We start from the raw sequence: 13952 nt of genomic DNA, 5'->3' as shown, positions 1-13952 counted from the left end.
TCAGATTTGATGGACCCACTCTTGGGAACAAGGATATATTTTACTGGATGAGCTAATAAGGAGAAAATGAAATCGTTAATTTTTAAAAATGAAATATATCGTGATCCTAGGCCTGAAATTCCATACACACTGCTAACACACGAATAAAAAAAAAAAGAACAAAAGTGTAAACGCATGAGGGTGATTTTTGCTTAGAAAAGGTAATTTCATAAATATTTATTATTTAGATTTATTCAAGATTCAAGGTCACATCGCATGTTTCCACAGTATACAAAATTATATGCATTTTGTCTTTCTTATGAATTCTAATAGTTCGCCTAAATAATGCGAAAATTAGTCACAATACAGATTTCAATGTCAGCCCTGATTGCAAAAACTGTCGCTAATTAGTTAGGTAGTCACGTGGTACAGTGATGTCACATGCGACCCTCTTTAATCACCTGATAGTGAAATCATGGAAAACATTTATTTCAATGTTGACAAAGTTCCCGAGTCTTAACATCCAAACCGTATAGCCACCAGTACATACACATAGCGATGTAAATACCGATTGTTGGGCCGTTCTTGGGACACTGATTGTGACTGCAGATAACTCCGTTTACCTGATCAGGATATAGGGCTCACGGCGGGTGTGACCGGTCGACAGGGAGCGCTTACTCATCCTAGGCAACTGGTGCCACCTCTGGTGTGTCCAGGGGTCCGCGTTTGCTCAACTATCTATTTATCTATTTTGTATTGCTTGTAGGAGTTGTGAGATTGATCACTGTTCGTTATCTTCACCTTTCAAATGGAGAGATAATCACAAAAAATAAGGTGGGGTCATTTAAAAATCTTCTTAAAAACCACTGGGCCACAATAGGGGACCAAAATTTTACATACAAATATATAAGATAAATCTTTAAAAATCTTCTCAAAAACTACTGGGCCAGGAAAGTGAAAATTTATATGAAAGCTTCCTGACATACTGCATATAATACAAATATATATTGAAAATCTTTAAAAATATTCTTCTCAAAAACTACTGGGTTAAGAAAGTTGAAATTGACATGACAGCTTCCTGACATAGTGCAATTGTTTTAAAAATCATGGTCCTGGGGTAAGATGAGGCAACAATAGGGGATCAATTTTTACATACAAATATATAGGGAAAATCATTGTATTTTGCAGAGGTGAAGAGGGGTGTAATTGTACTAAGTACTTGAATATATCCATGTACTAAATTATAACAGATAGATAAATCTGGAAACATCAATATCTTTTTCATGCTTCACAGCATACTAACCTTTATCTGAAAGGATGTTTTTAGTATTCAATTTACCTGATTCTTTCGTCGGGGATGGTTTGATTGTTTCGGTGGTGATCACACACGGGACGGGACGGTAGTAGTGGTCTTCTTCGTCTCAGTAGATTTGTTGTCGCTATCAAGAGGTTTCACTAAACACCCACACACGTGATGACAATACTCTGTCTCGTTCTTACACTTACAAATACCAGAACATCCCAAACCAAAGCTTCCCTCGGGACATGTATTGTTGCAATATTGACCCATAAATCCGGGACTACATACTGTATTCACAGGTGTAAATTTAATATGCGGAATATTTGAGCATTAGATTATCCATAACAGTCTTACACTTATTACAACTAGAGCATGGTCACTAAATATTTATTCATTACTTTTACAAAAATTTCGTACAAATCCTGTTAAGATATGTTCTCATCGATTATCATTTGGAAATGTATTTACAAATATTCACCATAGCATAGATTGATCATAGTTAGTACTATGTCACACAGTAGTAATTTTATAACCTGATTTAATACACATGTTGTTTACTTCTTTAAAGCCTGCACAGCATTGTGATTCAGTGGTTTTATTGTACCTGTGTGGATGAGAAAGAATTGCCTCAAAGTCGAATACGATATATGATAATCATAATCTTGCTTACTTAATAAATTATGATACTTACTTGCAGACATTTTTCCCCGTTAAAGTCCATACAGTGTGAATGAAACTATAAAATACAGCAGACTTCATACTTAAAGTAATTCCACCCTCCTGTGATGTCATCAGATTTTGCAAAATCAATGATTTATTTAGATTTATGCATGATAGGAACATACATTTTGTTGGAGTCTTTTCCTATAGCTATTGTAAAAAATCTTGTTAAAAATAAAATATTTCAAAAGTGTAAGTTATAGATGAATAATCAATGATACATTTCAAAATATTGAATCCAAGGGCAATAACTCTGTTTCTATTGATTTCTTTATCACGTCCATTATGCGATAATTTCCTTTAGTTTTTACAGAAATTTTATATCTTTTTGTGAAGATACAGTTTCATGAAATTGTTATGAATGCTACTATATCGTTATAACCAGTTTGTATGGAACTTTAATAACGCTGTTTAAGGAAAATTGCAATTTTCTGATGGTGATATATGATTTTGTTTATGCATGTCTCACATCTTAGAAAGTGTGATGACCTATGTATTCTATTTGATAATTTGTTAGTTTTAACTCTAATGAATGGAAATAAATACACATTTTAAACTTGTATCAGATAAAACTGCGAGTATGGAGTTACCTTAATTCACGTGTTTGTCCTCGATAATGAAATAGAAATTTTGAAAATGATCGTGTGTTCGATGAAATCAAGGAATAATGTAATCCCACTAAATCCAATCATTGCTTGTGCAGGTAATGCTGAAATCAGAATGGGTGATTTCATGTCAATATTGTACGTTATTTGATTTAAGTTTAATCGACTCGTAAATATAGGTGCTTTACAACTGTAGAATTAAAGCTGTATGACCCGATGTTCATGTATTATTTTTGTACATTATTAGTTTAAAGCAGATTAAGAGCCATTCTCTGTAACCACTTAAACATTTATATAGGGGTCCGGCACGCACTGTCACCGACGTTTTTCAAATTTGGTACAGCGACTTATTTTTACACCAGTAATATAAATCCATCATAATTTGGTTGCCAAGCAACTCAGTTGCCATGATAACACGTGCATGTTGTTCAGGTCACAATAGGGTCAATTTTTCCATGAAAATTGACAATTTTAATTCAGATGTGCTGGATTTAGCTGTTGGGGTGCATAAAAAATGATTGCAAAATAATAATATATTGGATTTTACTATTTAGTTGGATATTTAACTAATGGTTTGAATATTTTCATGAAGTATTCTCACCGCCTGGGAAAGAGGTGTATTTGATACATTTGAAAAAAGCTAGTTTAGAGGCAAATTTGAATGATGAATACAAATTCTTGCATTCAGCTTGAAATATATCAATGCTTGTTCAACATGCATTGGACCTAGTTCTATCATATTGCAATGAGACATATTTGGGAATCTATCTTCTGAGCTGTGTTTCCATGGAAACAAAATAATGCATTTCGTGATAATATGACAGTAGAGGTGGATATTTCAATGCAAGCTAAAATACAATTTTCTTTGTATTTAAAGTAAATAATATTGTTAACTGACTAAAAACTTTTAAAGTTTAAGTAATTTAATATAAAAATTGATTTTGGTTGCCATGGAAACAAAAATTGCTATTTCTTTCCAATTTCACTATATTCATTCAGAATAAGTCATTTTTAAAGACAAAAACAAAACTGCTTTTATTGACAGGTTTAATTATAATCAACAAGACAAATTGGTACTGATAGATACTTCCTATCAGTGACCACATGGTTTCTATGGCAACAAAGTAATAAAATATAGCAAATCTGAGTTTCACAATATTTTCAAGTACATGTAAGTCACATTTGCCATAAACCCAGTGCATGCACCCTGATAAAACAAATGTAATTGCAGTCATGGTAACAGATAATGAAATCAATGCATTTTTTTTTTTACCAAAGTATTTGATTCAAATTTACACTGTACATGTCGAACAAATTGTATCATATATCTAAAAAGCTGTATCAATGTTCTTTGAAATATAGTTACCATATTTAGAAAATGCATGTTTGAACATTTCACTCTTTCTCCCAAATTATCATGAAAATTGTCTTTCACCTTGCCACTGGAATCAAGTGTGATATTGAAATTGAATTATGGACCAAAATTGTAAATTTCATCGTTTCAGGGAGTAAGGGATTTGGTTCCAGGGTGGAGCCAAAATTATTATTAAATGTGCTGATACAGTATGAAAACTAAATGCATAGATAGGAAAAGGAGAAAAGGATGTACTAAATTGTGAATTTCGCATCCCTAGCTTGTGATTCTATAGGACTGGTCGAAATTAATCATATCATGTTAATGTTACATAAATCAAATTATGTAAAGCTTTTCATCAGTATAAGCACTTCCAAGGGCATTTAAGTTTTAAGAACACATCTAGTTTTATACGCACTGTTGCTGAATATTAGAATTTAGGTATCATATTTAGAACAGGAAAGCTTTTCTAGATTTCATAGCCCTACTCAGGTGACTGATAAGGCCTGTGGGCCTCTTGTTATTGATTTACAGGGCAATAAAGCACACACACCCACCCCCCCCCCCCCCACACACACACACCTCATCCCATTGCAGTATAACATTAGCTCTGATGACTGTCTATGTGCCAATACCATGTGTTAAATCATTGAACTTAAAATACTTCAACATCATAAGAAGGTACGCCCTAACATTATATCAATCATGGTCATCTTGAAGTTATTTGGTATGCTGGGAAAGTCAATTTTTAAAAAGAAAATCTGATGGATATTTCATCACATCTAGATGAAAAATATACCTATGTTACAAGACAGACAGAACCTTCTCAAATGATGAGCGCACACAATCTTTCTCATTCACTAAGTTTGCACATACGCAGTCATCAGAGCTAATCTTCTTATCAAAGGCACAGAGACGACTAAAATATGACGCAATCTGCTGTCCCGATAAGAATTCTTTCCGACAAAATAGACCACACTCTCTCGTGTCCTTTGCAGCATTATAAGGATCAATCTTATTTCCTGTTATTTTCCCAAAGTCAAATTTTTGCTTTATGAAGTCCTTTTGCTTTTGTGTGAAGTTCACTCTACATTTTGTTTCCTTAATGGCCCATCCTGTTGTTATCATACTCAGACTGGTAGTTTCTGCTTGTTCATTCTCTGGATCAGGTACTGGGATAATATATTCCCGCTTAGGGTACAGATCCTCCAGTTTATTAGCATACACTCTTAGCTCTGTCAGATAAAACAAGTTTCTCACTATCACATTTTCCTAGCAAAATGTGGGCATCAACTGTGCTCTGGCCTGAAAACATACACATGCAGCTGTTTCTGGGACACTGAAATACTCTAAGATTTGCTGACAAGTCTTGCTCAGAGTCTGAAATATGAAAAAAAAAATATGGTACACATAAAACACAAATAACAACCAGCTACAAAATAATATTTACTGAAGACCTCATTCAAATTTATCTTAATTATATCTTATATGGAATTCAATTACAAATATTTATATTTGTGTAATGTTTGAAGATCCAAGATGTACATAATGAAATGTATGTTGTTTTAAAATCAAAATCAAAATACCCTCATCGTTTTCAATAATCAAATCCTGTTGTTGACACACGTCTTGGTCAATGCTCCAGTTTGAAACAGCTTGAATTTCTATGGTTTTGTTGACATGCCCAATCTGACTCCAAGGTATCAGTTTTCCTATGTTAGACAAGATGAGTTCGTGAAACAGAAATGCCCCCGATAATGGCCAATTCCAAAGATGGCCAAGGTTAAAAGGACAAATATCTTAGTACCAGTAGAAAAATCTTTTCACAAGGAATACTCATGTGAAATATCAAAGTTCTAGCACTTTAACTGTTCAAAAGTTATTAGCAAGGTTAAAGTTTAAGACAGAATGACGGAATGGCAGACAGGACAAAAACAATATACATGTACCCCTTGATCTTCGATCTCGGGGTATAAAAAACAAGTATTAGCATAACCATCAAAATCAAGTTCGATTCCAACAGTTATTATTATTTTCCTTAATATGTTTTAGTTAAGGTAGATCATTATTGCTACATATCAATCATGGATTCTTTTACAAAATAACTCTGGGACAAAATTTTGATATACATAACGTGTAACACTATACATATCAAAAAGGGTCAAACAGAATATCATTTACACATATCAAAATGGTGCTAAACAAATATTTTATCCATACATATGTAAATATGTCTACTTAATATTTGGTACCTTTTCCGATGGAATATGCTTTCCAGACTGTGAGGCCTTCACTGGAAAATTGGAAGTTATGGAGTGAAGATATTCCAGGAATTGATACTTTTGATGGCTGGACATCAATCATGTTCACAGATGTCAAAACCTTGACTTTTAAATCCACCTTCTTTTCTCTATCAACAGCCTGAAATGCATACATGTATTCTAATATAAAACGTACATGTCTATTATGTACACCCGATTATGAAAATATCTAATTCAAATTACAGGTACAGTGTATATGAATATCTGGATATTTAAATCAGATTCAGAATTATTTAACTGACATCAGACATATAAGATTTCAAAAACCCATAATACAATAATGTACATAATATTCCCTCATCCATATTTTTTTGGTATTTTGTAATACCTGTTTCATCTGCATTGCAGTTGTAACATGGCCTTCGTTGATGTATCTCCTAATGATGCCCTTAATGTTGGCAGCACGCCTATCACAGGGCCTGTAAGATACAAAGCAGCAAATGATAGAAAAATGACTGGATCACTGTATACCATGTTGATATGATTTATTTCATTAAGGACATTTCACAAAAAATAAGGTCCACATTATCATTTAAGCTAAAATGAAAGATAATTATGGTATCTACTTGCTGTCATATAACCTATTTGCAAATGAGTGGAAGTACCTTTCCCATTCTGTGCTTCTGAAAAGTTGTAGGACACAATGTTTTCAGACAACTCCTTATTTAGCAGTGCTATGGTCACTGAACTTTTGTAACACCCTGCATTATCTGAACAGAAATGGATGTGTTTTAAACATGGTCTGCATTTCAAGAGATCTCTGGCAACATCCACTAATATGTTGGCGGTGACTGCAGCATCCTGTGGAGTTTGTGAATCAAAGATGTGTACATGTGTGACAGTAGAAAAAGTTGCAGCTTGCTTCCACAAGGATACCGAAACGTTCTAGTTTATGCCCCGCTTTGCAAACCAGTCTATTTGACCTAGAAATGTAAATTATAGAATTTTTAGGCTGTGAAACAGTGTGGTGGGTACTAATTTTCTTTAATTAGACCTCTTGTTCACTAACTGTCCTTGAGGAAAACCTTTATGGCCACATTCTCACCTATCTGGGGCCACCATTTGGACATAAATCTGCACATTATTAAAATGCTGGCCCATAAATTTTGTGATTTACTAGAAATATTAGTATTACACAAATGATCATTTGTCAACTGTGAATAAATGAAACGCAATAGGCGCATACCTTCTCTGTATTTCCTCGGTAGGAATTTCATTGCCCAGTCACATGTGACCAAAACACCACCCTCTGTCATTTTATCAATAATACAGGTTCTAGCTCTCTCTTGATTTTTGGATCTCAGAATATGAGCCTTCCACTTATGTATGGCACTGACAGCTTCATCAACCTTTAATAATGATTGACAAATAATTTTACACAATTTAGATGTAGCAAAAAAAAAAAAAATAGATCTTCTTGCAGTATGGAACAAAATGGAGAAGTCACATTGACATTTCATTTTCATATGATGATGACTAGGTAACATTTTAACCAGGACATATGAGCTAGGCATGGAAAAAACCCTCAAATTATGATGTGTATTTTCTTAATCAGAAATGCTGAACAATTCTGCTGTAATGCATAAAATATCCAGCTTAATTTGTATGATGATAGAATGGGTTTTTTTTGTTGTTGCCAAAATCACTTCATACAGTGCTTTAAATCTCCCACATGAAGTTGTCAAAAAATGTACATACCACAAACATGGTTGCTTCTTTATTTTTCCAGATTTGTTCTTCAGCAAGTCTTTGTATTTGTTTCAGGGTCATATCCATCTTCTCACAGTCTTGGCAAATGCTACTGTGTCCATGATGGCAGGCCTCTGTAAAGCTCTGACCTTGAACACTGAGTGCATGTGAAATGCATTGGTCTGGAATCAGGCTTTCCTTGGCTATGTGCATCTATAACAGAAGTCTCTTGTTCATAACTCAAGGTCATTATAAGTGTTGGATTTTAAAATAGTCTAAATTGTATTCATCAGTTATCATTATTGTAATTTCACCTTGTACTGTGATTTCAAATATTGCTTGGCATGGTGTAGACCTTCTCTTAAAGGTCTTTTACTTATGTCAGGAAGACTGATTTGGTCGAGGATATCTTCCAGCTCCATAAAACTTCTGCATCCCTCTGTTACATAGTTGTCAAGCTCTTCTACACCTCTCCTTAGTAATGCAGCACTTTCATCAAGGAGTTTAAACATAGTGCTTGTACCTTTGAAATAAATATGCTCCACCCTCAATTGATGTCATTGGTTTTTGCAAAATCTTAACAAACATAAAGCATGATAAAAATATATGTTTTGGGTTTAATCTATTCACTGGATATAATAAACAAGACGCCTATGGGCCACATCGCTCACCTGAGTCACCTTGGCCCATATCTAAAGAGTTTCCCTACATATTTGTATGTAAAACTTTGATCCCCTGTTGAGGGCCCATCCTACCCCCGTGGGCCGTGATTTTAACAAACCTGAATCTGCACTATGTCAGAAAGCTTTCATATAAATTTCAGCTCTTCTGGCTCAGTGGTTCCTCAGAAGAAGATTTTTAATGATCCACCCTATTTTTGCATTGTTGTGATTATCTCCCCCTTGAAGGGGGCATGGCCCTTTGTTTAAACAAACTTGAAAGCCTTTTACCTAAGGATGCTTTTGGCCAAGTTTGGTTGAAATTGGCCCAGTAGTTCTGAATAAGAAGTCGAAAATGTGAACAGTTTACAGACGGACAAACAGACAGACGATGGACAACAGGCGATCAGAAAAGCTCACTTGAGCTAGAAAGGTAAAGTATCTGATACTGGAAAAGTTCATATTAACAATCAGTTGTCTAAACTGCTACTTCGATATATTGCCAACTTTTGCACGATCAATTTGGGCAATAAAGCGGGGGTGGCAATACTACGAATTCACCATTACAGACTAAAGAAAGTCCATTCTGTAAATTCATTTGGGCTCTATTCTGTATAAACATTTACTGATAACTAAATTTTGTTATTTCAAGAAGTTTAATGTAACTTTATTATGGTGTTTAATGAAAAAGTGTGGTTTTCAGATGTTAACATATACTTCTGTTTATGTGTGTCTAACATCCTTAAAAAGGCAACAACCAATATATTCCCTTTGGCTATTCATTAAATTAAAATATTTGGAAATTGATACAGTTTTTCTACTTTGAACCATTAATATTAATAAGTCACATAAGGGTGAGCCACCTTAAGGAAATTATAGTACATCCTTTTATACATATGACCCTCAATTATCATTTCTCTGACATTTTGTTTTGAATACAAAATACAGTGACCAGTCAAGTTCATAGTATGTATATAAGAACTCACCCAAGGGGATTACAATATCTTCCTTGCACAGTGCCAGGTACTGCGAAATTATGTTTGATGGAGCAAGACTTCGAATTACACTTGGTATTTTGATATTTCACCAGTTGTTAATCTTAAGGTCTTTTCTCCAAAAGGCTGATCTTTGATGATATGTTTGCTTGTAATGAAGTCAATGAAATGGTCTAGCTGATCTGTTTTGAATTTTTCCCGGCTTAGCTTGCAAGTTTGGACAGGCTCTCCCACGCCTAGATATTCACAGTGCTTTTTGGCATGGCTATATTTGTACCGGGTAACATCTGGTAGAAGCTGTAAATGTAAGAGAGATGAGTGAAACATACAATACACTAACATGTATTATTTATACAATTCATAAATGTTTTGGAAACATAAAAATATTGCTCACATTCATAAATATCTTATTTTACCTATTGAACACTTTCAAAACTGTGTTGATTCACTATGATGGATAAAATCTGGCGTTGTAGAGTCCACGTCTCTGCACTTCTATAGATCTCTACTAAACTATCCAGAGTCAGGTCATCATCTTTCTCTACACTTTCACCAAGCACAGCTACCCTTAAGAAATTTTCATCACCGGGACAGATAGTGGAAAAAATTTGCTCTAGACATTGCTTGGTTTTCTCTATATATCTCTTTTGTGTTCTTTCACTCACTGATGATAAATCTCCTTGCAAACTTTTAATGGGATTTATTCCCGAAATATTAAGAAAACTGTTGAGTGCATCAAACCTTGATGTAACACAGACTGATGCCTCTGATTCGACCTGGCTTCAAAATAATTCCTGGCTCATAGGTAAAGGACAATACGAAATTTCCTACAAAATCATTAAATAGTATTTACTTTAACCCTTTCTCTACCGGTACATTTTAGAGGTTTTCAAAGACTAAATGACAATATTTTTAAATCGAGTTACATCTGCATGTATCACGATTTTTGGTAGGCATGTGACATATGATTTTGTTACGAATTGGACAGGGAACATTTTTTTTAATAAAGTTTGTCATGTTATCCCATGACCCCAAAGAGTTCTACGGGGTCAAAGGTCATTTAAGTGCACATTTTTGCAATCTTTTTTCTCTGGAATATATATATCACGACCCCTCTCACTAGATTCGAGTCAAAAATAGGAAATTCTAAATGTATGAGCTGATGTGTATTTTAAAATACTATAAAAACATTACAATCAAATTAATCAATTTTATTGACAAATATTTTTGGTTGCTAAGTAACAACACTCATGGTGTAATTTTGACCATAATTTGCCTTTCTACATCCATTCGACACAATTTAAACATAATTACATTGCATGATAATTAGTAAATGTCACATTATTTTAAAAATATAATCCTTGACTAGATCTTTATCATTTAAAAGGTTTTTAACAAAAAATATAATGAAGAGAATTAAGGTCAAAGGTCATAAAATGGAAATTTTGTACTTCATATACATATTCATCATTTTCTAATAATATGATAATTTGCCATTATGTTCCACTAAATAGTATAAATATTGCAACATTAAAAGAAAGATCTTTTTTGTTAAAATCTAAAATGATCTATTTTTTATATTCAAATATATTTAGTTGCTAAGCAACAACACCATTATGATATCAAATGCTATGAGAAAGTAATGCCCGCTTTTCATCCCTAAGTTCATTGTATACGAATGTTCAAGTACTTACTTTCAATCACTAAATTTAAATCTACTTGCATTACATTTAACAAAAATGTTCTTATATTCAACCTCTTAAAACATATTTCTAGACATATTTCTTGATGCTGGTTTGTTCCGATAGAGGCATGCGTTGACCAATATCTGTCTATCGACTGGAACTTCTCAGCAGACATGTATAAGATATTGCCCAAAAATCTGAAGGAAAAAAGAAGAAGATTTTTTATACTTAGGCCCAAATACTGGTGTATTCTTAGAGCTTTTGAATACTCAGTTGGCTCTGTAAATGTTTTCTATAATCAAAGCCCTCTGAACATTATGCCTTCAATTACTTTTAAATTTATATTTGGGGTAATTGTAATACACATTTAATAAATGTGTTAGATGCACAGCCAGATTAATTTTGGTAAAGGTAATCTTATTAAAATACATTTTATTATTCGTTTTAAAATGGAAATCACTGTTACAATATCGGTACTTTCAAACTAGTAATACCTGTACAGTTCCTCTTCAGTGAAAAGCTGTGAACTTCCTTGGGAAGCATATGACAATCCTTCCCCCTAGATATGAGCATCTCAACATAATGGTTGGTGGCAACACAGATGACGAAAACCAAATCTTCTGTCAAAAACAGCTTTATAAAATCTGCAATTCTCTGAATAATCAGGTCCCATATCTGAAAGAAAATTGTGAATAAAATCAGTATTGGCCATCATACCTTATTTGTCAGCATTTAAAACACTTATCATACCTTATAATTAGAAACAGAATAATGATTTTCCGTGTTTTGTCTCTTTTTTATGTATGTTATATCTAGTAATGCAACGATAAACAGTAAAATGGTACACGCATATCAGTGTACCATAATGCCATGATTCCATTTGTGAATGTATTACCTGGATTCATTTGAATATTAACCAAATGTATACGGATTTAACCTTATATTCAACCTCAAAGAGTCATACCAACTGAATGCCAGGTTATCACTCCGAATGAAATGCCACAGTTCTTGGATCAGGTGTCCCTGTGTCCTCCACATCATTATACTTCCAATGCATGTCTGGATTTGCCAGTAGACTGTCACTAGCGGAAGATACCTGGAAGCTTCCCACTAAAGATTGGGATATCAATAACCTTTTTAAAGATGAAAAAATACAATTAAGAATTATTGGTTTGTGTTTTAAAGCAGAATATAAACTTTATGATAGTAAGGGACATTTCCGCACGAAAGTACTGGTCATATTTATTTAAAGACAGAGATGTCCTATATTTGAAGTGCTATTTGGTAAGGGATTACATACATGTGTTAAAAATCGAATGAATGGAATATTTCATTATACATCGCGAGTGTAGCAGAGTGCGTATTGAAAAAATAATGCATCATGGAGGTGTTAGCATTATGCCCAACATATACATGGGAGCAAATACTGAAGAAATTCAGGTTAAACATGTACAATATCTAGCGAAAATATTGTGCCTCTGAGGGAAATTGAATGGCCCCAGATTTAAAGAAGAATTGAATTGGTTCTAAATCCCCTGGCATGGTACTCTCATGGGGTGTGGATTTAGTCGAAATTAGAGAAAATCTAGGCAAGAAGTGGGCACATGCCCATCAGCTCATAGCACACCAGCATTTATGGATCATATAATTAAATGATTTTTCAATAGTCTGTCATAACCAGATTTTGATTGATGATAACCCCCCTCCCCCCACCTTTTGTCCCAAACACACATTTTGTTTTTATTTCTGTTACAATATGAAGGAAAAACTCAAATTACGGTTATAAATTCTATTATTACGATAATAGAATAATGTAATATATGCTTTCCTAACAGCTTGTGTTTTCTTTTCATAGAAAGATAAGTTTTTTTTATAAACATAGAAAAATCTTGGATAATAGCCTCCGCACCAATGGTCATGAATGCCAAGTCTGATTAAAATCATCCCACCCTTTTCTCATCGTACACTAAATCCACCCTCTTCTTGCACTCGCGAGTCAGGTGAGGAGATACCAAAAGGGGGGGGGGTAAATCAGACTGATTAATGCCGGGGCAGGACAGATTAATTGATGTCAGTATGTTCAGATCTCAATAAACAATTGGGTGTTATACACTTGGTTTAGATATCATAAAATATAAATATTTCCTTTCATGAAACGACAAATTATGGCATCAAATTGTGGTCAATATATTAATCGTAAATTTTTCATAACACGCAGATATGACATAACCACGAACGTTCTTTTTTCCTAGTCGGTCTATGTGGCTACATCAACTTACATGTTTATACTGAATGCATGTTCGTTTGGGTCATCCTGCAACAGGATATCCAGGGCATCTTCAGACTTCTTCATCTGACATCAGGTCGTTTTCAAGTTGTAAAATACATTACAAGCGTTTGTTGTGTTGTTTTCGTTGAAACGGAAACACGTGTGTTGCCCGTGCACACTTTCAGAAAACCCCGCGGCCGCGATCCAGATCACGGGGAAAAAAAGTATTACATATATACAATATGCAGACTGGTCTTTTTGTTTTCTTTGTTTGGCAGAAAAAAAATATTTCTAATCCGAACAAATATTACATAACGTTTATATCTGAAGTATTTTTTTTTAACATTCACTCTACCGATGTAACATTCTCATTAGG

General features: G+C 33.9%; 1 protein-coding gene across 2 annotated transcripts; it reads right to left on the bottom strand.

The window, feature by feature from the left end:
* Nucleotides 1–6889: 6889 nt before the first annotated feature.
* On the bottom strand, nt 6890–8462 carry LOC125666969 (uncharacterized). Of its 2 annotated transcripts, XM_056165514.1 has the most exons (4): nt 8283–8462; nt 7978–8181; nt 7466–7628; nt 6890–7202 (listed from the first exon to the last, which is right to left on the bottom strand). In XM_056165514.1, the coding sequence occupies exons 1-4, from the start codon at nt 8388–8390 to the stop codon at nt 7165–7167; spliced, it is 513 nt and encodes a 170-aa protein (XP_056021489.1). In that variant the 5' UTR covers nt 8391–8462; the 3' UTR covers nt 6890–7164. The 2 variants fall into 2 exon arrangements, with proteins under 2 accessions (XP_056021489.1, XP_056021484.1); XM_056165509.1 differs by having other exon boundaries at nt 7201–7628.
* Between the last annotated feature and the right edge of the window lie 5490 nt (nt 8463–13952).

This window comes from Ostrea edulis, chromosome 1 (genome assembly GCF_947568905.1).
Source record: "Ostrea edulis chromosome 1, xbOstEdul1.1, whole genome shotgun sequence".
NCBI classification, from domain to species: Eukaryota; Metazoa; Mollusca; class Bivalvia; order Ostreida; family Ostreidae; genus Ostrea; species Ostrea edulis.
The sequence above is the reverse complement of the archived record's forward strand: the minus strand, read 5'-3'. Positions and strand labels throughout refer to the sequence as shown.